This window comes from Ursus americanus, chromosome 6 (assembly GCF_024610735.1).
Source record: "Ursus americanus isolate L20-20 chromosome 6, mUrsAme1.1.p, whole genome shotgun sequence".
NCBI classification, from domain to species: Eukaryota; Metazoa; Chordata; class Mammalia; order Carnivora; family Ursidae; genus Ursus; species Ursus americanus.
In genome coordinates, this window is record NC_142132.1 from 22,285,458 (window position 1) to 22,310,906 (window position 25,449).

Below are 25,449 nucleotides of genomic sequence, written 5' to 3' on the forward strand. Positions count from 1 at the left end.
ATTAGATTCCGGAGTTTGTCTGAGTGAAGAGAGAATGCAGGGTGCAGACACAGTTCTCACTACCAGGCCCTCCTGCCCCCCTGTCCCCAGGGACTGGGGGGGGGGTGAAATAGTGCAGAAACCGTGGGAACCACGGGCCTTAGCAAGACAACCTAGATGTGTAGTCCTGGACTCCATGGAAGGCAGCACTTGTGATTGTTTTCTTAATTTCTTTTTCTTTCTTGTCAGCCATTCTTGTCATACAACTTTCAGAAGTGGGTTTTTCCTCAGATTCTACCTGGGTTCTGGGTTCTGGGTTCTGACTCGACCAGTTCCTAGTGGTTTGGCTTTGGTTTTTTGCATGTTAGCAACACTCTCTGAGGCTCAAATGACTCATGGGTGATATGGAGCCAGTAATAGTAACCCTGCTCGTCACTGTGTTTTGAGGACTAAGTGATCTGCTTGATGTAATGTGTTTAACATTACGCTAAGCTCGTGGTAAACACCCAGCACAGGCTAGCTACTGCACTTGCTACCGTTGTGATTATTTTTCTCATTATGAACTCTGTAGCGTGTTTGGACACTTCAGCCACCGCTCTGAATGGCAGCTGGTCAAAGTGGACTACAAGTCCATTTTCGACCGACGGTGTGCCGAGGAGGACTACAGACCCTGGCAGCTGCACAGCCAGGTAGGAGGGGCCGGGCTGAGGGGGAGGTCTCGGTGGAAGGCATGGGGGGTCCTGCAAGTGTAGGAATTGGGATCCTCACAGCCACAGTTTACCTCTCTGGCTACATCGAAAGCTACATCAATGGCTTTTTTTACATGTTTTGTGTTCCACAGCAGTGAACAAACTCAACATTTATGGCTTGTTGTGAAGTAATTTCTTTTTTTATTGTACTAGGATATAATGAGATAAAATTCAAATGTGCTTGCCTTAGACTTACAACTCAAAATGAAATACCAACTCAGCACTCAGATCCAAACAGAATTTATTTGAGCATGTCATGTGGGTACAGGGTAGGGGCAGGGGTGAGGAAGGGCTCTCCAGTTTTATCTAGCAATGCAAACAGAGACATAAAATAATAAAATTACCCTCGGGGAGCCGTGCCAGTAAAATCCTTCCTTGTCACCCTGTGATATCTTGGGATTAGGTGGTCCTTCTTGCCTCCTTCCAAGGTACTCATGGTACAAGGGTGCAGAATTATTAATAGAAAGCTTTCCTTCACTCTGGCTCCTTAACCGATCAGCTTTTATCAGAATGCTAAGCTGCAAGCATCTCTCCTCTGATTTCCCAAAGTGGAAGTCATTCTGCAGGTCCCTCCAAAGACGTAGCAGAGGTTTCCCCTGCACAGCCATCACCATATTCAGGCAGTGACCCATCCTATCCCTAAACTTAGACTAAGTACACTGGACCCTTGAACAACATGGCCTTGAACTGCACGGGTCCACTTAGATGCAGATTTTTTTTCAATAAGTACAGTCCAGTGCTGTAAATGTATTTTATCTTCATGATGATTTTCTTAATAACAGTTTCTCTTCTCTGGCTTACTTTATTGTAAGAATACAGCATGTAATACATATAACATACAAAATCTGTGTTCATCGGTTATTTATGTTATCAGTAAGGCTTCCAGTCAGAAATAAGCTATTAGTAGTTAAATTTTTGGGAAGTCAAAAGTTATACATGGATTTTTGACTATGTGAGAGGGTCAGTACCTCTAACTCCCGTGTTGTTCAAGGGTCAGCTGGAATATATTTACGTATAGATGCGCATATGCGATGGAGCCGGTTAAAGTGAATTTGTTCAAGAGACAAAACTCTTTTCTGTCCTTCAGACACAAAGCTGTGTTTGACAGTTGGGCTGCATCGCTAGAATTGTATATACTCTTTTTGGAGACTCAACAATAAAATTATTGCTCATTTACATTGCTGTTATTTTCCCTTTGGGGATCCACAGGCACTGTGATATTCAAAGCTTTTATTTATTTTGTGGAGAAACACTGAGTTTAGTTCTCTCACTTGTCTGGTAGATGGACATTAAATCAGTGCTATAAAGTTGTGTGGGCAGAGGCATAATAAATTGAGGCAAAATGGATCTTTATATTTCTTAGCAATACTCTTCTTTCATATGCTCATAAATGACCAAGTGCATAAGTCTTTTATTATAGAAGAATTGAACTTAATTACCATAGATTTGTTGGCAATACATTCGTTATAGGCCAAGTCTGTGTTGTCTGTGTGTCCCTCATAGCATGGTGCCTCATACCTTGCCAAGCAAAGGTTTGCTGAATACATGAGGAATTAAGGACGTTTTTTTGACATACCCTCCATGCTTCTTAGAATTGTCTTTATAGTTGCATTCTACACTAGGGTTCTAGACATCAAAAAGAAAATGCCATTAGCAAAAGTCAGGCTGCCTGTGTCCGGATGACACTAAGGCTTGGGAGCATCTCCCCAAGTGTCTTGATGTGGAGCAGGGAAGGTCCAAGCAAGTACCCAACTGCATGAGATCCTTGTGTCCTTACAGGGGGAAGCATGCATCATGGGAGCAAAAAGGATATATAAGAAGCGAAAATCGGAGCGCAAGTGTATGCAAGGAAAATATGCAGGAGCTATGGAATCTGAACCCTGTGTCTGCACAGAGGCCGATTTTGACTGGTAAGCTTGTGCTGTCACACACCGTGGAGTCATTCCGTGTATCAAATCCACATGGGTCTTAATGAAACCTGAGATTTGAAATAATAGTAGCATATACACATGCTGTCACAGGCTTCATATTCTTATGAAATTACCTCTTGACGACAACATGGTTTATTAACTACGTGCATGTGATTATGGAAAAACTAGGAGTTTCTTTGGACTGAAAGAGGATTCACAAGATGGCTGATAATTAGCTTCACATATTTGATAGATCTCAGGACAAAAAAAAGAGACCACATCCACCCCTAGTTGCTTCAGACAACAACTCTGAAAACAATAAATTGACTTTTCAGATGGCAAATATATTTGTGCTTAAGGTAAAGACTTTCTAGATTCTAGGTTCTTAGTAGAACAATGAACTTATAAGGCAGTAGATTTGCTGTCCCTGGAAGTTTTCGGTCAGCGGCTAGCTAGCTAACGATTGCTTGTGCAAGGTGTGGAAGACTTTTCTGACTAAAATGCAAGGATTGATTCAGTGGTGTTGGCAATCTATGGTTCTGTGGACCTGGTGGTACCGAAGACTTCTCCCTCTTCTAGGATTAAGCTAGGATAAACTGGAAAGGACCGAGACATTTGAGCGCCATAGCATTGTTTTCGAAACATTTGGTAAGCGGAAAGCTAGCCTGTGGGGTCAGTGCTGCCCTTGCTCTGTTCTAGGTCAGAGTTTGGCCTTCAGGCGAGGTTGGAAATGATTGAGGATGAGTAGGTGGTAACTCCCTGAATCATATCCATCTCATTTAATACCTTTTTTCTTCTTTTCTTCCTTTTTCTTTAAATTTATGTATACGTTTTGGTTTAGAGAAAGCAATTGCTGAATATATATGTCAATGTTAAGTGATTGAAACTTGACTCACATAAGAAACAAAAGTCATTCCTTTAATACTGGATATCTGCCTGCATAGCTGTCACAGGTCCCTTATCTGATCATCAAAATATCAGTGACTGGGCTGAGATACTGTGTGTGTACACATCATATAGCTTAGAGAAAGTAAGTCTTCTCTCGTGGTAGACCTCTGGAGACATTCTCTGAATAAATAGTCCTGTGCCAGCCTGCCAGAATTGACCACCAGCCCTCAGTCTGATAACCCAAGGCTGTTCCCCTCTTGTTGGTAGACAAGGCAAGCCAAGAACCAGTGCTGTATCTCTTGGGCTCAGCCAGAGGGCAACAGAACTTCAGTTACATTGGAGCTCACAAGGAATTCTTCAGGGGCCTTCCCAGCGTAACTTCTGTTTTATCCAGTGCACCATTATTAACAATGATAAAAGTATCCTATCCCCACCCTACCTTTCAGGATTGACACCCTGAAATGCAGTCACAGGGAAAACTTCCATGGAATTTTAAAGTCCTTCATTCCATCCCTCTTTCTGACTGCTTCTCCTCTATCCCCTCTATTCAAGGAGGGTTTGTAAAGGAAGTTAACATTTTATCTTAGTCATTTAACTTCAGGCTTACCACGTAGTCATCCTTTCATAAAGAGCAAATTTATTCTGGTAGAAAAGAAAAAAGAAAAAGTGAGATGAGATGTCCTGAGTCCCTGATTTTTCCTGAAAATACTGTTTTGGGGGGGCATCTTTTCTACAAGGTTCCAAAATAAGTTGTTTTTTTGTTGTTGTCATTGTCATGTGTTGTATTTCTTTTTCAGTGTTAAGCTAGTGTAGAGTGAAAGGAACATAGGGTAAGGAAGGCAATTAGGCTTCTCCTTTTCCTTATCTCTCACTCCCCTACAGACTTGGCCCAATTCTTATGTTCATTTGTGATTGGAATCTGCTACTCATACCGCTAACAGAAATGTATTCTGAGAAGTGGGTAATGAATCATAAATGAGGCCATTTTAAGGTTTTCTGGTCAAATGGGATTTTTGTTTACTGCAAGATTTCTAAAAATATTTTGGAAGACTCACCATGACCTGTTGAGTCTCTACCAGTAGCTAGAGCTTCGGTGATTCCACTAGACTGCAGCATAAGAAAAGGTGGTTGTCACTAAATGTTCCCTCTCAGCTTGGCTGTCCCCTGGACAGTCCCCCAGATGACCTTGCCTGCCATTCTTCAGCATTTGTAAAGTAATTCCCTGAAATGAACACCGGGTGTCCTGTAGGCAGCATTTCTGAAGTCTTCCTATCCATGCTATGTTGAACCAGCACCAAATCCAGCTGATATGTGCAGAATTCTAAGTGCCAGCTGCCTGGTGACAGGCCCCTTGGCTAAGCCTGTTTCTCCCTTCCCGCCCCTTGTGTGCCAGCATCTCACCTCCAGTCCACAGATGGGCCAATTCATACTAATGCTTGCTGGTTACTGTCTGCGATTTGTCTGTGCACGTGGAGGTACAATTTGTTGTCATCCTCTGTGCCCAAGTTCGTCCTCCAGAAGCCAAGAATATCAGGCCATGCAGAGGCTGCTGGAGGCAAGAAAGAGAGGAGATGGAGAGAAAAGTCTTTGACTCTTTCCAAACTACAGAGAGGATTTAAAGCAGTTAGACCCAGCTGACAATGCTAACTGACTCGGACAAAACTTTTCCTTGGGGGAGTGCTTGTGACACCCCTGAAGGACATTTCCTTTTCTGCTGTGACTTTGAAGCATATGGAGTGTGCACAGAGAGACCTGGCTCAGCTCTGCTTGGTAGATCCAGATGTCTTGGAAGAGCACCCCAAAGACATCAGCAGTAATGAGAATTGTGCCACATGTGGCTGGGTTTGCTTCAGTGATGTGTACACCAAGGCTTGAGCTCCCACCGTTGCCAGTTTTCTGACTGCAGCTTTCTTGGGGCCCAACCACCATCAGTATTATGTGTTCTCCTCATGAGAACATAATCCACTTGCTCAGTTTAAAGCCATTTTACTTGGAATTATTAGTCATCAGACCTCCGTCTCTACACAGGCTTCTCTGTTGCTTTCAAGTCAGCTTTTCTGGAAATGGGTTTTGTAGGATATTGTCATGGGTAATTAATTGATAGATCCTCCACAGAGGGAAAAAACAGTTCCATTTTTTGGAAAGGTATTGATTCAGTGAGTTCTTGTTTTTTGACTAATTGGCTAGAGTAGAAGTTGGCTGTGCGCTACCACAAAACTGTTCTCAGTAATTTTGCCACCTACTGAAAGGTCTCTCTTGGCTCTTTCCCCCACAGCGACTATGGGTATGAGCGACACAGCAATGGTCAGTGTCTGCCAGCATTTTGGTTCAATCCGTCTTCTCTGTCAAAGGACTGCAGCTTAGGACAGAGTTATCTCAACAGTACTGGGTGAGTGTCTGAGGTGGTTGACCTCTGCTGTTTTGCAGCCGGTGTTAAACTTACAGAATTATGTCTGATTGAAGACCGGGCCTTTTTCATTACAGCACGATGTGTTTGGTTTTGTTCATGTTAGTAATGCAGCACAGATTTGTATTAATAGTGCAATTTTCATCTGAGAATAAGACCTCAGTTGCAAATAAAGACACAAAACAGGTTCCTTGGATGTAAACGATGATGATAATCCATAAATTCCTTCACTTTTTGATACTTTATTTCAGAACTATTTCTGTGAAGCTACCTTTCCCCCTTACTGCAGCTCTGTGAAGAGGGCCAAGTAAATATTTCATAGGTGCATTTCCTAGCGAACAAAGAAGCTCACTGACTTTTCAAGAGCACACTGCTGTTAGTTGAAACATGTTTCATTTTCTTCCTCTGTCCAGTCTTGACATGTTTAGGGCATGCATTCTGATCTTTATACATATGGAATCAGATTCTAAAAGTTTGTGTTTAATGTTTTGTGTTGTAGAGCTTATCCAATATTATTTAAGAAATACCATAAAAGAGAAAACATTTCGTGACTTTTCCATAAGTGGGGTTGATGTTTATAGACTTTAAAAATATTATGTGGAACTCAATTCAAACAATATGTAAAAAGACATCTTTGAGCCATTTGGAGAAATGGAATATGGTGTGGTGATTAGGTGACGTATTAATCAGGGATCCCCAGAGAAAGAGAACCAATAGGAGATCATATGGATATAGAGATATAATATATAGATATAGATATAGATATAGATATAGATATAGATATAGATATAGATATATAGATAGATTCATTATAAGGAATTGGATCACATGATTATGGAAATGGCAAGTCCAGGTCCCAAGATCTGCAAAGGAACTTGGCAAGCTGGACACCAAGGAGAGCTGATGGTTTGTTTCTAGTCCAAGTCTGAAGGCAGGAGAACCAGGAAAGCTGATGGTGTAGGTCTGTCTAAAGGCCAGAAGGCTCAAAACCCGGGAGGAGCCAGTATTTCAGCATGAGTGTGAAGGCAGAAGAAAGGCAAATTTCCAGTTTGAAGATAGTCAGGCAGAAAGAATTCCCTCTTGCTCAGGAAAGGGTAAGCCTTTTCTGCTATTGAGGCATTCAGCATACTGGACAAGGCCCACCCACCCTGGGAGAGCAATCTGCTTTACTCTATCTACCATTTTGAATGCTAAGCTCATCAGTAACAACCCTCACAGAATCACGCTGAACAATGTTTGACCGAATACCTGAGCACCCATGGCTGAGTCAAATTGACACATAAACTTATCTATCACAGGAGATATTATATTTATCTAAATAATAAATATTTATATTATATTATATTATATTAACCAAATATAGTTATATATTTGGGTGTGATAATGGTATTTTGGTTTGGCTAAATAAAAAAAAAAGAAAAGAAACCTTATCTTTTATTTATTTATTTATTTGTCAGAGAGAGAAAGAGAGAGCACAAGCAGGGGAACAGCAGGCGGAGCAGGCAGAGGGAGAAGCAGGCTCCCCACTGAGCAGGGAGCCCTAGGCAGGACTCCATCCCAGGACTCTGGAATCACGACCTGAGCTGAAGGCAGACACTTAACTGACTGGGCCACCCAGGTTCCCCAAAACCTTATCTTTTAAAGATACATGATGTGTGACATTTGTTTCAAAATGTTAAAAAAAAGCAGGTATCAAAAATGTTTGAAAATGAATTAATGGGGGGCAGAGGTATTTATTATACTCTTTCCTCTCATTTGTGCATATTTGAAAATCCTGATCTTAAAACATGAAAAAGAGAGGAACTAAGGAAGGAAGGGGGACAGCAGGCCTGTCCCACTTGAAAATTGCTCTTCTCATTTCTCATGCCAGCTGCAGGGCAGAGGTGAGGATGTCCACATTTCCATTTGTGTGCTTCTGTATTTGAAATGCTTAAAAAGTTTTTTAATGAAGAAAACAATTACCATAATAGCATTACTGCTCTTCTAAAGGAGGGAAACAGCGCAGACTTGTACCCTCAAATGTTCTTATCTCTGAGGTTAGGGATTCCTAGAACTTCTGAATATAGGAATAAGCTGTGATCGGTGAGGCCTTCAGCGTGCAGCACTCTGGGAACACCCGAAAGGGGGCTGCTGAAATGAGTACATTTAATGGTGAAGGAGCGCCGGAGAACTGTTTTATTACTTGCACGCACCAGCATGTTTAGACAATGTAAAGGGCAGTAGGAACCCCTAACGCTAGTTTCTGAGTTCATTTTTTTTTCTCACTAATTCAGTCAAGGAAGTTATATCATGTTCTCTCTGGTACTGATGAGGGGAGGTCCCAGTACAGAGGGGTCTAAATTATTCTACATGCTGCTCAAGTCACTGGAAGAAGGCAGAGTGTAGGCAGTGACCCTCTTCAGCAATTGAGAATACACACACACACACACACACACACACACACACACACACCATTATAGGCTACCCTTAAACAGGTTTCCCCATTCCTTTGGTAAACTTTGTATGTGAAATTCAAGTAAACCCTGACTTCTATAAAATAAAACATCAAAAATGATTAAATCATAATAAGTAATCTATGCAATGGGATTTTTCATCTATGCCCTATAAAATTAAAATTTCAGTTAAAAATGTGATTCAGCAGGAAGTGTCCACGTATATAAATGTTTGTCAATGAGTGAAGTTTATTAATCATGGAATCACAGGCATTATTCCCTAGGTCTCACCTCCCCTCTTGGAGACTTGTTCATATAAGTGGGTATTACATGATAGCGTCTGACCCAAAAAACTTTTTGTTAAGTTACCACATCTACTGGTTTCATCCACTCCATTCAGACTTTTTCCAGAAAAGCATCCACCTCAGCGAGTGAGCTTGTGTGAAGAGGAGATATGATCAACTCCAGCCATCGGCAGGTAGGGTAAGTGCCTTGCTCTCAAAAGCAAGGTGCTCACCAGTGGAGGAGTGACAGGGCCCTGTGGGCTAAAGGTGGGGGAAGAGTGTGAATAGTAACCCCACTGATCAGCATATTGCCTCCCTGTACCTTCTGCATTAAGAACAAGAAGACCTTTAGCTGGTACAGGTGCCTGAAATCATCTTCAAAGAAGGCCTCATCCCATCAAATTCCTGTTTACTGTGTCCGTAGCCAACTGAAAAGTTGGCAAGAGGTAAAGTATAGATGAAATTGGAAAAGAACGCAGTGTCCCTCCAGCCCTTCACCCCAGAAGCCCCGCTGGCTATGTGTGGACTCAGTGGCATTTCTCGAGCAGACTCAGTATTTAATGTTGTAGCCACTCTGCTGCTGCCATCAAACATTTGGCTTTTCACTGAAAAATATTTACTTACGGAAGAAGTATATACATATGTTTTCTGTTTTAAAAAACCGATTTAGATCATCACCCATATCTTGCCCCATTTCCCTGCACAACTGTGATCTCTTCGGTATGCATGCTTCCAGACACTTTGCATTTGCCAGCAAATAATTATGCCAAGAAAAAACATACAAAATTAATTTGGGAGGTTGTTCTTACATGTCATTTCCTACTAGATATATTATTTTCCTATTTTGCTTTTCATTCAGAAATGTATCTTAAACAACTTTCTAAGACAGAGTATATAGGACTATCTTCCATCTAGTTTCTTTTAATTTGAGAGTATTAAAACTCCTGGTATTGCTTCGTCATCCCATCGTGGATATTTGGGTTATTTTCTATTTTCTGCTGTTATTAACAATGTTGCAATCAACATCCTATACCATAATAATTGTTATAAAAACACACAAAGATAATTGGATTCTCTTTTGGCAATTAGAAGTGTTTCTGCTAACTTGTAAAGCAAATCCCACCCAGCCAACTGCTTACTTCTTAGACCTGAGGATCCAGGCACACCAAATATTTCCCCAGAAGGATTAAAACACTAGCTTCCGGTTCACAGACTGCCAGGAGTCCCACACATTACAGATTCATTTGTATTAACTGCCGTCCTCCTTTAAAACACAAATGCCAATAGATTCTCTAAGGGAAAGCTGAGTGGGATTTCCCAAAGTAACAAAGTAAGGAAGGTCCCTTCAGGCGAAAGGAGTAAGAGATGATCAAGCTGAAAGGGTCACCTGACGCCAGTGCCTGGAAGTCCATGATAGACTAAGGAGTCACCGTGCACCCTCAGTCTCTCCCCTGTCAGCTCTAGCCACCCGCGGCCATCCTGTGCTCTGTCAGAACGGATCCTATGTTGGCATCAGGCCGGGATGAAGTGCAGAGGAATCACAGGGCAAGGTCAGCCTGCGAATGAGAGCATCCGTCAGTTGTACTCCCCAGGTGCCTCTCTTGCTTCACCACACCCCTTCCAGCAGAGCCCGTGTGCCAACATGCATCAGAACTTGAACTTTTGAAAGGGTCTCTTGTACGACCGCCCCTTGTCGGTGAAGTTTAACAAGCAAATCTCCCAGCAGCACCTCCTGAGAGTTTGGTTCAAAGCATGCAGGTAAACCTTCCTTTTCCTTTTATTTTTGTAATACGTCACCTTACAAATGGTTATGGTTGCCTTTACGGTCACCTTATCGCCCTGTATATATAGCAGTGTTCACAGGTTTGCTTACTTCACCAGAATGGAGAAAGTCTAGCATCGGTTATTATTATGCCTGACGGAAATACTATTTTTGGGAGACGCCAAAATTTTTATCAGCTACACTGTATAGACATGAACAGTCACACCTTTTGTTTTAGTCCTTGGCCAGGTCTTAGAAAAGACAGGTGGAATAAGAGCTGAAATGAGTGCAAAGTGTTCCTCCAGGTGGCTGGCGTACCTGTCCTTGGTCCTTGGTCCAGTGGCGTCTGATTTCTAAGGTTCACACCATGGAACCACGTGTGAGCAAAGTTCTGCCACGTTCTCCACTGTAAGCTCCCTGCCTCTTTTCACCCTTTGCCCTCATACCTTCCCCACGCCAGTTCATGGAAAGCCAGGAGGCTGATAGGGAGGCAGGAAGTGAAATATAATGCGGATGTTTTGTCTGGTGAAAAAGAGAAGTATTTTAGAATGAAACAAGTAAGGGTTTTAAATGACTTCTGCCATTTACTGTTATCTTAGCAAATGGCTTCCTTTCTTTGAGCCTTCACCTCTTAATCTATAAAATTTTGCTATCTGCTCTTGGGGTTTGACTTAAATACGGCACTGTATATAAAGCATGTAGCCCAGTGCCTGGCGGATAGTAGTCACTTTGCAAAATGCAGATACCGTCACCAGTAGTCATCGAAGGGCTCCTCTGGAGTGAAGGAAAAAAGAGGGGAGACATTGTTTTATTATGTATCTGTAGTCCCGACATTTATTTGACCCTTAATAGTCACCGCAACACTGAGAGCTAGGACATATTTAATCTAAGCTCCTGTTTTTTTGTCTATAAAACAAACAATCACCTGCATACACTCATAAAGTCCCATGATTAAAAACTACTAGTCATCAAAACATGTGTGCGTCCCTCTCTACCACTCAAGGCAGATAACACATTTACCTGATTAGTGAACAAGTTCCTTTGGTCCAAATAGAATAAAATCAGTATTCATTCATGTATTTTCTTGCCTTTCAGTGCTGAAATTACCCAAAATTTGTTTCTCTTTGTTTTTCCATCTGTGTCTATAAATATCTCAGTTTGCACACACACAAAGCACAGTCTCTAGTTGTACGTATATATGGTTAAATCTTGTTTATACGGTTTTGGATCCAGGGAACATGCTGCAAATTTAAGTTGCTAAATTAACTAGGACATTGCTTGTTTCATGCCAACCGTAAAAGATTCTGTAAATATAAAATAAAGTGGGCATTGGGCTGGTTTATTATAAGAAACCGAGATAATCTTCTCAAGGGACAGATTTCTTCTTGCTATTAAGCTAGAGATATTTCTAGATGTGTTAAAAGAAAAAAAAAGTATGTGTATAGAAATTTCTGTCTGTGGAGTTTCTTTTGAGAAGCCATTAATCCCTCCTAAAAGAATGTACAATCACAGCTCTTACCATTCCTCAGGGTTAGTTTCTTAATATACTACAAAGATATTTACTTGGGAGGCTTAAAAAAAGATTTTTAACATTAATTTTTAACATTAATTCAGTATCTGTAAGAACATTTAGTGGGTTTGGGGAGATTTATATATGTGTGTGTGTGTGTGTGTGTGTGTGTGTGTGTGTGTGTATATATATACACACACACACATATAAATTCTAGCTAAATAGTTAACTCCATACTATCGACATACATTTGGAATGTTTTAAAAATGCTTTCTAGACACATACTCCTTTCTGTATCTGCCATGAGAACACTTAGACCCTGGCTAACCCACCATTGCCCTAGAGTTGCTATTTCCAGGGGCTTTGAGGGCTGTGGTCTTTTCCCAGATGACCCCGCTCCTTTACCTGGAGGCGATTTTATGTTCAGTCTGATCTGATCAGCAAGATTTTTCAGTGTGCGTCATGGAGAATAATCGGTCTAAAAGTGGTGCATGTGTTTACAGTCCCCAGAAAGGAAACCACTTGCATAATTTACAGACTCAACACGGCAGGGGCCTGTGTAGAGGTTCTCTAGCAAAGAGCCATGCAGTGTCACAGAAGACACTCAATAAAGGGTTGTGGCTATGAAGTTGACTCTTCAGAGCCCCTTGCTTAGATGTGGTTTTCCATGTTTTCAGGGGATGACATTATTGGGTCGGGAAATGAAGAAGAAGGTAAATGTCGCTGTGTGGAGACCTGGTTCCTCATGCAGCTGTTGTTGCCCACATCAGTGGTATTGGCGTTAGGGATTCTTATCCAGGTGGTATGGCATGGTGTCAAGAGACACCAAACTCAATCCAGAGGCCCAGAGCTGCTGATCACCTCCCGTGTAACCTTGGCAAACTCTAAATATCTACTTTTATTTACGTGAAAAAAGGAGGGGTTGTATTGGATGATCTCTGCTATCCCTTCAGACTCTGATGTGTCCGTGACCAATTTGAATTGATTCAGTATTAGGATTCCTAGGACTGCAGGTGCTCAAAAAAAGGAAGATTTCTTTATATAATTAATTTTCCCTTCACCTAGTTTCCTCCTGTGGTCTCCTAATCCCAAGTCCTGAGAACTGTTCCTTTGAAGAGAGAAACTCAGAGGACCTGCTCAGTCAGCCATGGAACCACATTATTTCCGAATGTTGGTGTTAAGGCTACACACAGGGTTTTTTGTTGTTGTTGAAACATGGGCACATTGGGGCTAGGAAGATTTTAAGTCTCAGTCATACACTGTCCCTTCTTTATTCCTAAGGCTTTCTCCATTTTTTGTTTTGTTGAGGGTTGTAACACAGCACTTTTCCCTTGAAAGCAAAGGCACATAGTGCAATCCAAGAAAATAAACCATTTAAATTCTTCACATTGTGAGCACAAACGAGGGACACCATAGCTCAGTGACAGTAAGACCTGCCTCGCTTCAAGAAGACCTACAGTCCCAGCTCTAGCTTGGTCGTGACATGAGGTAACTACTCTAAAAAGGGAAGAGACAACTTCACAGAGAAACATGAATTCTAAGCTGATTTTTAAAGAATGAATAAAAGCTTGACAGGAGGAAAGACTATCCCAGAAAGCATGAACCGCACAAGAAAAAAGAAGGCATGTAAGCTTGAGTGTGGCTTGGGCTCAGGAAGCATGTTGGGAAAGAGCTGAAGCTGGGAAAATGCACTGAGAGATAGCGGACTGTACTTAAAACTTTAACTTGGGGGCACCTGGGTGGCTCAGCCGTTTTAGTGTCTGCCTTTGGCTCAGGTCATGATCCCCGGGTCCTGGATTGAGTCCTGCATCAGGCTCCCAGCTCCGCAGGGAACCTCCTCCTCCCTCTCCCTCTGCCCCTCTTCCCTGCTCATGCACTCTCTCTCTCTCTATCTCTCGCTCTGCACTCTCTCCCAAATAAATCTTTAAAAGAAACAAACAAAAAACCTTCAACTTGACACTCTGTGAATAAGCCCACAAGAAGTTGTGAATGAGTCTAAGAAAGAAATTGACATGGTCCCGTTTAATCTTAAAATAATCTTGGCAATAAGAGTGCCATTTCTCTTTTCTGGGAACTTGCTGTATAATAGCAAGTTCATGTTTAATACTTTAAATACTAACTTTTTAGCTAATACTGATATTTTAATATTTATTAAGTTTCTAACAATGCACCACACATTAGGCTAAGCCCTTTTGAATGCAGTATCTCATTTAATCCTCCCAAGAATGTTATTGAAAAGATTCTATAATTGTCCCTATTTGACAAGCAGAGAACCCAAGCATTAGAGAAAGTTTGGGTAGGTGCCCAGGTTCATCCAGTAAGTGCCTGAATTTAAACTCAGGCAGTTTGATTCTACGACACTAGTTTTAACCACCAGGGCAGTGGTCTTTAATTCTGGATGCGAACAAAAATCACCAGGGGAACTTAGAACAAAAACAAAAACACACTAATGCCCAGAATTCTCAATTAAATCATAATTTAATTAATTCTCAATTAAATCAAGACTTCTGGGAGCAGGATATTGGCATCCATTTATTTTAAAAGTGCCTGCAAGTGAGTCTAAAGGACAGACAGGGTTGGGATCTACTGAGCCTAGACTATACTGTCACCGTAACTTACAGTGAAGAGTCATAAACATCCATATTCTACCACCACCCCAAAATTACAAGAGAAACAAACAAACAAAAAAACCCTACTAAGTAGTAAAATCACAGACTATGATGACTTTCGTGGCTTTTTTCCAGTTTTACACTCACAGAGAATATCTGTGGCCTTCACCTGTGTTAAGACTGGCAGGAAGCACAGAAGAAAAATCAAAGAAGGTGGGGGTAAAAAAAAAAAGATGACAAAGGGGTTTCAAGATGGGAAGGAAGAGAATGGTTGAAGTTGGGGCTGTTGAAGTAGTAAGACTCTACTGATGAGCGGTCGGTAATATCAAAGGCACATTTGCAGGATGTTTCCTTTTCGGTAATTGTACAAAGACTCCCTTGCCATTACGAAGCACTTTTCTTCTTGGCAGATTGAAGAATGCTTTACCAACGAAATGCATCCCAGTAATACTTAGAGCTTAGGTCCAACGTAATCATAAGTTGCCTTGTTATTATGGAGGTAGCAGCCCCATTTAATAACATATTAAATGCATTATTCATTTATGTAACTCAGACCCAGGGACAGCTGCTGGGATGAAAATAGAACCATTCTGTAATGCAAAAAGCAGGTGTGTGCTTACTTGAGTAAATGAACTCTGTATTTCTGCACAATTTTCTTCTAAATTTCAGGGACAGGTCTGGGTAGGGCTAATGTGATGCCATTTTCATCCAGGAAATAAAATGGTTTCAGAATGCTTTTTAATGAGCATTTTTTAAAAAAATTACCAACAGTCTTCTCTGTGGCAGAATCCCAGGGGGGATGGATTCGTGCTTAGGATTTAAGCAGAACTGTTGCTGCAGGATTCAGGAAAGCCTGGGGCAATGACTGGTCAGAAGAGCGACAAACAAAAGGAATGTACTCTAGCTGATGATGCCTGTAGTGACGGTGAGCCCGTGCCTCTAGAGCCGCTCGCCAAGACAGTCACAGGTGTGCTTGGATGCTAAGTGATTAAAAATCATAACCTGCCTTTAGTTTGCATGGCGCCTTGCCTCTGAAGCAGGCAGGGAGTTTCTGATGCGCAAACTCACTGGGATGCCTTAATTACTGTGTGACATTGCTGGTCATTCTCTTGCTGCCATTGCTGGTACCAGAATGTCAGCATTCTCCAATGATGACACCTTTTTTTATTTTTCCCCTTCTCTCTCCCACCTGCCATTATTTTCTCTGTTAATCAGCATGCACTCATAAGCACCTACAATGGATTTACTTAAATAGTAGATGGAATGATCTTAAACATGTGCAGACTAGATAATGACCAATGGAACAGGTAGGGATCCTAGTGCAGGAGCAGAGAGTTCCAGGCTGCCTTTTGGGCTGGGTGTTAAGCCCTTAGTTGCTGGATCGTGAGGAAAAGCAGGGACTCCGAAGGTAAGGATTAGTCACAGCTGGTTCATGAGTGAGGTGCTTGAAGGGTTTGGGGACAGTAGTAATAACCAACTGCTGTGCAGATATTTCAACCTTTAAAATGACACCAGTCATGCCAGTGTGGACCTCCTGATTCTCAGCTTTGCATGTCCCCAGGGACAAGGACACCCTCAAGGAACTTAAAAGTGCATAGTCACACACAGGAAGAAAATCGTACAAGGCATAAATGGGTTCCTATCAATAAATTACAGGAACGGTTTAAGAGTTTAGAGGAGGGACAATCTCATTCCTTTGAAAGAGCCAGTACAGTGATGGTGAAGAGTGGATATTCTAGAGACAAGTTGTCTGGGGTCCTGACTGGGTGATCTTGAGAAAACTGCTTAACTTCTGTGAATCTTAATTTCTTCATCTGTATATTGAGAATAATAATACCTTCCTTAAGCGGAACAGTTCCGGGTATTTTGAAGATAAGTGACAAAAGTCATGTTAAGAACTTAGCACAAGGGCCAATATAGTACATATTCTCTACATATGAACTTCTTACTATTTCAGTTAATATCTTACTACCTCAGTCAGGAAAGGACAGAGGAGAGAAGCTCTAACTTAAAGTGGAAGCTTTAGGCAACTGATAGAGCATGTAGGAAGACATAGAAGCAGAAAGAGCAAAAGAAAATACTTCTCAAAAGGCTTGAAAGAGAGGTTTGACTAGGGCAGATGAGCTTTTTGGTGAGAAGGAATTCAGAGATGTAGTGCAGTTGGCTTGTGGAGGGCTTCATGGACAAGATTATGGGGTTTATGACTTATCCTAAGGACGTTTGGAAGCCATGAAGGTTATGAACAGGTAGGAGAAATAATATTAAATAAAAATAACTGGCAACATTTCATAAGCACTTGCTAATCGTCAGGGCAGTTTTAAATACTCTGTGTACATTAATCTATTTAATTTATATAATTACCCTATGAGGTGAATTAAATATTAATAATTGACCTTATAGTGATCCATAGAGTTCAAAGTACTTTCCCAGACAGTATTTAATTTGACTTTCTCAGCCATGCTCTTAGGTAGTCAATCCCAAGACTCAGGGACTGAGGAAAGGACATTGGCCAGATTTGAAGGAGTTGGAAAACTATAGCCTGCAGGTCAAATGTGGCACACTGCCAGTATCTGTAAATAAAGTTTTACTGACACCCAGCTGTCTCCATTCTTTTGCACATAATCTGTGTCCACTTTTGTGCTCCAACAAGGAGTTGAATACTTGTGACAAAGACCATGTAGTTGGCAAAGCTGAATATTTCTTGTCTAGCCCTTTACATTAAAAGTTTCTCAACTTCTGGTCTAGAAGAGTGGAAAGACCTTAGACTTCACTTCCACTTTGAACTTCACCACTCACTCTAGGTAAGTAGGCTTGGGAAATCTGATGTATGAGTTCACAGAGTGGTTACTGTGGACCCCACACAAAAGGATGATGAACAGGTGACATGGAAGCTCAAAGTCCTAAAACCACAGATTCTGGTTTATTATGACTCTGATAAATTGCGTTGGACAAATTTGTAGAATAATCCTTTTTTTTTCCCTATTAAAGCTAAAATAAGAAGAAATAAGCAAAAGAGGAGGGAAGATTTACTCAATCTGCGGACTGGTCTCCTTAATATATTTAGGCAATATAGTCCCTCATAAAATATTGAGTAGAAACTATCAAATTTAGCCAACCTTCTGTACAAAACTATTACCGTAGCATCCTCTGTGGGGTCTAATGTTAAATCACATAATCCATAACAGTCTTTGTCTGAATTGCAAATTCCCTTGCAATATATAGTACTCATTCTAACCCTCAGTTATGTAGCCTTTGAAGTGTCTCCTGGATTATCCACATGTATCTCTTCAAGACTATAAACATAGTGAGGGCCAGGACCATGCCTTCTGCTGTGCATTCCCCATAGCTGTGAAGCAAAATGATTCATTGAGTGGCTGACAAAGAATTCTCTTAAAGTGCTAACAGTAGGTGTAATATGTTACTCTGACAATTTGTCTTTCTGTTGGGTACTTTGTATGAATTAGCTCTAGTCCTTGTAGTTCTCTGTGGCTCTCCAGGCTACACGGTAGTAGGTCCAGCTTAAAAAATTGGGAGTGATCTGAATTGTAATGAGCTGAATTACATCTTGAGCTTTTCTCCATGTAGGTATAGGAAAGTGGTTTCCAATAACTGCACAGACGGAGTGAGAGAACAGTACACTGCCAAACCGCAGAAGTGTCCCGGGAAGGCCCCGCGGGGGCTGCGCATCGTCACTGCTGATGGAAAGTTGACAGCGGAGCAAGGGCACAATGTTACTCTTATGGTGCAGCTGGAAGAGGTAGGACCAGATCCCCAACCACTTTATCTTCTAGGGCCAATGATTTTTCCTAGGAAATCAGATTTACATATTTTTGTTTTGTTTAATTTTTTTTTTTATTTTAAGTGTTGTTTAACACTTTTTAAATTGTTTTCTACTTTTGGTTCCTTGGTTTGTTGTTGTTGCTCTTATTTCCCCTTCCTCAATTATTCTCATTTCACTGCAAGTTGTTCTTCACTCTTACTTAAAATGTAATTTCTTGGAAGTTCTTTTTTGGATTTAACTGTACCTCATTGGTACTTCCAGCCAAAAGTTTTCTCAGAATACATTAATGGTATTCCAAAAATAATTTGGTGCCCACACATGTTCAGCCTAACAGATACTTATGCTCTCTTCCTCTCTCAACCTGATGTCTTGGCTTTTCTTTTCCAAAGGCAGCATGCTGGCCATACATACAACACTAAGGCTAATCTAAATATAACTGAGTATACTTTCTTTGGTGATTGAGAGTTAGTAATTTTGTAGCACCCAGTGATAGCATTATGAGCATCAATGACGGTTTGACAAATTATGGTTATTTGTGATTTCTGAATATTTAGGTAGTGGATAAGATGAAATTTATACCAGGTATTTTTTAATATGCACAGGTATTTTTATCATCTTATAAATGAAGAAGATGTCCTCTAAAGGAAAATTTCATTAAATGATCTCGAGTATCAAGCCAGACAGTCCTGTCTTCAGCCATGTTTTCTGAATACTAAAATATGGGCAGCACCATGCTAGGCCTTGTGAACACAAAGAGATTTAAAAAGTTAATAACGATACCAGGATTAAGATCTACATCATTGACTTCCACCTTCTTCTGATAGCTCAGTGGTTTTCAGTCTTTAACATGAATAAAAATTACCTGGTGAACATAGTAAAACAGTTTTCAGGGCCCCATCTCCAAAGATTCTGATTCAGTAGGTTGGTTGGGGCCCAAGAATATCCATTTATAACAAGACTACAGGTTATGCATTGTGCTTCAAGAATAAACAGAACAAAACAAGAGCGAAGTCGAGGGAGCGAGAGTAGGCTTGAGAGGCTCTGGAGTGTGACTTGAAAGGGAGAAGATGAAGCATTTAGGATTACTTTGTCAGGATTGAACAATACTATTGGTATTTTAATTCCTATAGGGAAAACAACTGTGAAATAATGAATAATTGATATTCAAGGCAATTTCAATAAAATCTCCAGCATATATTTATTGTTTAAAATTGACATGATCATAAAGCATATGAAAAAGCAAGGGCTCAAGAATAGCAAAGATAATCTTCAAGATGACTCCCAAAACTGGATGGCTTCCATTACCAGACACCAAGATTTAGTATAAAGCTGTAGTAGTTAAAAGTGTGTGGTGATATATACATCCTACATAGACAAGCTGATCAAGAAAGGGAATAGTGAGTCAAGAAACACACACACGCGCACACTTTATGACAAATGAGACACTGTAGTACGGTAGATAAATTATAATCCTTTCAATAAATGGTGCAATGACATCAAAATCCATGTGGGAATATATGAATCTTGGTCTCTCTGGACACACAAAAAAATAATTCTAACTGGATTGTCAATCTAATTTTGAAAGATAAAACTAAAGTGTTTAAGGGAAAATGCAGAAAAGTATCTTCATGACCTTGGGTTAGGCAGAGATTGTTTTAAAACAGAAAATGAAACCCACTAAGTATATAGAAAAATACAGTTTGATCAGGCTACATTAAAACTATGAATTTCTTTTCTTCAAAATATACTATTTAGAAAATAAAAAGAAAATTTTAAAAGCCCTGGAGGGTAAGAAGTTATTTGCAATACAAAATTTTAATAAAGCATTCATACCCAGAAAAATATAAATGACTTCTACAAATCAGTAAGAAAACTTCTGGCCACCCAATAGGAAATGCACAGATGACTTAAATGGACTTTTCAAAGAGGGTAACCAAATAGCCAGTAAGCATATGAGAAAATTCTCAGCATCACTGCCCATCAAAGGAATGCAACTTAACACTAAGATATTACTGGGGCACCTGGGTGGCTCAGTCAGTTAAGCCTCTGCCTTCAGCTCAGGTCATGATCCCAGGGTCCTTTTACTTTTTACTTTTTTTAAAAGATTTATATTTTAAATAATATCGAGTGTTGTTGTTGGAGCAACTAATCATTCATACAGTGGTGTTTGGAGTGTAAATTGTTACCACCGTCTTGGAGATCTGTTTGACATTAACTACTAACCACTTTATTCGTCTGTGAATATATGCACAACCTATGACCCAGAATTTCTACTCCTAAGTACACAGTCATCAGAATGCATACACATATGCACCAGAATGTATGTAAAATAATATATATAGCAGATTTACTTCATAGGAGGTCAAAACTGGAAACATTTATCAACTGTACAATCAAGAAATAAGTTACAGTATTCTCATAAAATGGAATGAAACAATGAATGAACAATGAAAAAGAACAAACTATTGCTACCTACAAAAACTTGGATGAATCTCCTCATATCTACTATTATGCTAAAGAAATCAGACTGAAAAAATATGTATTGTATGATTCTATTTATTTATTTTTAAAGATTTTATTTATTTATTTGACAGAGAGAGACAGCGAAAAAGGGAACACAAGCAAGGGGAGTGGGAGAGGGAGATGCAGGCTTCCCGCCGAGCAGGGAGCCCTATGCGGAGCTCAATCCCAGGATCCTGGGATCATGACCTGAGCCGAAGGCAGACGCTTAACAGCTGAGCCACCCAGGCGCCCCTGGGTGATTCTATTTAATTAAACTTCAAAAGTAGGCAAAACTAGTTTATGGTCTCAGAAGTGAGCGTAATAGTTACTTTTAGAGGGGAAGTGGCAGGGAGGATAAGGGAATACTAGAAACTTTTAATTTTTTGTTGATTAATGGATGCATTCATTTTGTAAAAAATCAAGCTGCATATCTGATTTACATATTTTTCTTTATGTTTATTATACTCAACAAAAAGCTTACTTAAAAAATCATTTGAGAAATTGAAATAGCATTGATTTATACATTTTGTATTTAGGTCTTTAAGGAAAAAAGGGAAAAAAAAAAGAAAACTTTGGGGACATTTAGGGAAAGATTTATTTTCTGAGCCAATCCTGTACCCTGTGTCTCCCTGCACAGTGAATGTGAAGTCCCCTTTCCCAGAGACAGAAGGAACCTGGTTATGATAACTTAGAACATGATCTTTTGAAGCAGCCGATGTTTGTTCTCTAGCAGGCTTCAGAATTCAGATTTTTGTTCCATTTCTAAGAACACAATAGAGCAAGATCTGAAACCAGAACTCACACTGGTCAGCTCTGACCTTTGTTCACCCTCCAGCGACAGAGGCCAGGCTCTCCTCCATTCAACTTTGCTTTCTATGTAACCAAGATCATCGGGCATCTCAGATTTGGCTGAGTGATGTGAGAACAGATTGGGGAATCTGGTTCTAAGATGTGTAAATTCATGCCTTCTGGGCATAAGAAGGGGGGAAAAATAACAAGTTAGTTCATTCCACTTGAGTGGGCAAAGCTACAACAGCAGGGAGGAAGTCTGCTACCTTCAGCTGTCAGACCTGGCCCCTTGATGCTCTTGTCTCCTAGTGCGGAGTGCAAGCCGAAAAGACTGTCCCCACATCAGGAGGCCCTGGGGACCTCACATTCAACTGTGGGATTCTGCGCTGATGATTCACAAGCTTCCCTTACAGAAACAGCCTGTTTCTCTATTAATGTCTGGATTATATACGCAAGCATGGGTGATGCATGTGATGAGCAATGCAAAATAAAGGAAAGCAGAGCGGCTTGGAGAAGCTGGGAAGCCTTGAAATTTGACACAGTGGTAATATATCGGATATCTAACACTGAGCATTAATTGTAGTCTGGTTTGTGGATGCTTTTTTGGATTGTCTCATTTAAATCCCACAGCTAGCCTATGCAAATAGGTGTCATTGTCGTCATTGCATTTTACAGACAGCACAGCCAAAGCACAGAAAGGCAAAGTCACTTACCTAAGATCACACAGGTACTTATGTATCAAGTCAGGAGTCAAATCCAGGCTCTACGGTATCCTGCCTTTTTATTACTTCTCTCTGGTGGAAAGAACCATTTCCTGGGAAAGAATTTCATGTTGTTCCTAAGGGTCCCTGGTAACACTTCACTGGGGGCAGGTAGCAACAAAGACCAAGGAGTAGAAAGAATAGGTAAAAATACCTATGCCCGAACCAGTCTGGCCTATGGCTGCTGCTATATTCTTAGACACTAGTCAATATATAAAACATGATTTTCCTCCTGGATTTTCTGAGAATATTCATGGCTTGTGATCAGTTCCTTAAAAACCATTTCGACAAAGAGAGATTCCAAATCTTCTCTAGGTTTCCTTCTCTTTGTAAAATTACATCTTTATTGAATAGCTTCCCCGTATCTGGTATTGTTTTACCCATTCTAAAGAATATCGGAAAACATAAGATATGAATGCAGCACTCTAGGACTTTGTCATCCATGTATGCCAGACTTCTCCAGGGTCTTGAGTATGAATTAGTCCATCAAATCCAAAACAAAAACAAATACTTCTGACATATGCCACTGGCAATACAAGGGTCTGTATTATCCCCCTCAAAATCTCTGAGTCCACTTCTCATTTGAATTTGATGCCCCTAAATTTACTTTGAATATAATATTTGGCTCTTGCCACCATACCTAGTGCCAGTTTTTCATAACCATAGGGATATTAATGCCAAGTTTCTGATGCTTCTTGAGCAACAAGTCCTTAAGGTGCCAAAGGAACCAAGAGGTCCCCACTACATTCTGATAATTACGCTACAGTGTGATTAATGCAGAAGTGGGCATAAGACTCTCCAGGTCAGTATAATATTTTGCTATTTGGGCACCAAGGATTATGCCTCTGTGTCTCATGGCTTACTCATAGTTCCACTGTCTCCCATAGACTTGCCTACTCTCTGTGAGGTTGGGTTGCATTGCGTTGGGTTGGGTTGGGTTAGGGACTGAGGCAATGTCCCTTTCTTTGTCCCCAGGTATGTTCTATGTAGGCTCCATCTTCTGTGCATTCCAACTAAAGTGTGAGTGACCTGAGGAATCAACTGCCCCACCAAGGAGTTAGACATATGTGTTTATTCTTCAACACGTATTTTACTAAGTTCCAATTTTATATCATATACTTTTCATTCAAGACATATTCATTTTGTGGAAATACATGTTTTAGGTTAACTAGGGCCTCAACTGTATCAAGTTTTAAATAAAATCTAACTGCATGAAATAGGAAATAGTAAATATTTTATATTCATTCAAAACAAAAATAAAATTTAATTTACTGCATTATAGTGTAACAGTATTTTTGGCAGCCCCTATTACATTATAAATATCATTAAGGCACAAACCATGCCATGCCTGGTCTCAGCTCTAGAATCTCTTCTCACTGTGCCTAACATGTTGATAGGAACTCAATAAATGTGCGTGGATTTGGATAGGCTTCCCCAAGGAGTGTAGAGATAAAGTCTGAACTTGAAAAGACTTAAAATTTGAATAGCATCTAAAACATGTTAAAGTCTTCATCTGAAATCTAAATCCCTTCCTTTATTCTGTACTAATAATGCATGTCCTAATGCTAACATAAGAATATCAATGAAAACCTTGCTAAAATCAGAGTAAAGAAGAGAACTTCTTATTGACAGAAGATAATCAAAGTCTAGATACACTGATGCTAGCTTGTAACTCCATGCACAATAGTATGTAACCGAGTCAAAATTGTATTGATTTGACATATGCAAGAAATGGAATCCCTTCCCGCAAATAGCATGTGAGGCCACCCTCCACATCTAGGGGACAGAAATAGCTCTATAACACAGCTCCTTCAAAATCCCAAAACTTGGCTCACACTTATTACTCAGAATCACATAATTCTATAGAAGCTGATGAAAAGCCCCATTGTCAGGAGCTGCATCCCTGCTGTTTTCAGGGTTCTCTCCCAATGTACCGTAACGAAGGAACCGTCATCAGAAGCAACAAGGCAAAGGAGACGGTATTTCTTCCATCCCAGACTCCTTCGTTGTGGCTGATCCAAGAACACACGTACACACACATACACACTCTGCATTTATGCATCATTGTTCGCTTGAGGACGAGTTGATCCAGAAAACCAGGAGGGGAGAGGAAGTATCCATAAAGGTATATCTAACTAACCAAACATTTTCCAAGTGCACCTGAATTTTAGGAAGCCGATCGAAAGTATTTTGCACTGAGATCCAGGTATCTAATGAGAGGTGGCATCTCTCTGTCTGGAGACTTGCTTAAGATGAATGTTCTCTGAACCACTAATGAGCACCTAATGAGCCCATAGACTTTCAGTGCGATAACTCAGCTTCCTGGAGAAATCCAGTGTGAGGACCTGAAGGCACAGGATGGATGGCAAAGGGCCTAATCAGTCTGAAGAACTCAACAAAACCGATTTGGAAGGCATTCATTTGAGAGGACTGCTGGGCAGAAGTAGCGTCTGCATGTTACAGAAGATAATTAAATCCGTTTTAAACAGCTGTAAGAATAAAGAGATGCAATTCGCTGCATAATTTAAGACTTTTAAATTAAATCTGAGGCAAGGGACTAAAATTAAAACTTTGATCTGTATCTCATTGTCTTAATACTTCAATTTACATACAAAGACTGGAACTTAATAAGGAAAATTCATGATTATAACTTCTTCTGTGAGATTTAACTCCAAAATGTGAAGGCTGTGTCCTCATTAAATGGATTTCAATGATCTGTAATTTCACATACATTGAAAGACTTATGGCAGCATAAAAGTAACCACAATGTAATAATACTTCATAAATATTGCAGGATGCTGCCAGCCATCGGACGGTAGAGAAGATGACTCTTGATAAAATTTGCTGTGAGACCCTCATTTGTTGAATTCATAAAAGAATTTGACCTACTTTTTCATCTGGGGAAAAATCGGGGCTTTCAGAAATGGCACAAAGAGTTCGCGGGCGCTGTTAAGTCTAGGCAGGTATCCGTTTTCCAAGCCAGCCCAGATCTGACTCAGAAGCCTCGGCTGTTTTCTCCTTCCACACAAAGGAACAGGAGCTGATTTCAATGAGCCGTGGAGACTTAAGAGGCTTTCTCATGTATT

At 40.4% G+C, this 25,449-nt stretch overlaps 1 protein-coding gene across 4 annotated transcripts in view; it reads left to right on the plus strand.

Annotated features, from left to right (window-relative positions):
* SORCS1 (sortilin related VPS10 domain containing receptor 1) overlaps positions 1-25,449 on the plus strand; it is a 483,023-nt gene that overhangs the window by 398,286 nt on the left and 59,288 nt on the right. For all 4 annotated transcript variants that reach the window (XM_045803063.2, XM_087862723.1, XM_045803062.2 and 1 more), the window contains exons 15-18: positions 551-668; positions 2,508-2,638; positions 5,802-5,915; positions 18,116-18,287. In XM_045803063.2, the coding sequence (XP_045659019.2) occupies positions 551-668; positions 2,508-2,638; positions 5,802-5,915; positions 18,116-18,287 (535 nt within the window). The remainder of the gene's footprint in view (positions 1-550; positions 669-2,507; positions 2,639-5,801; positions 5,916-18,115; positions 18,288-25,449) is intronic.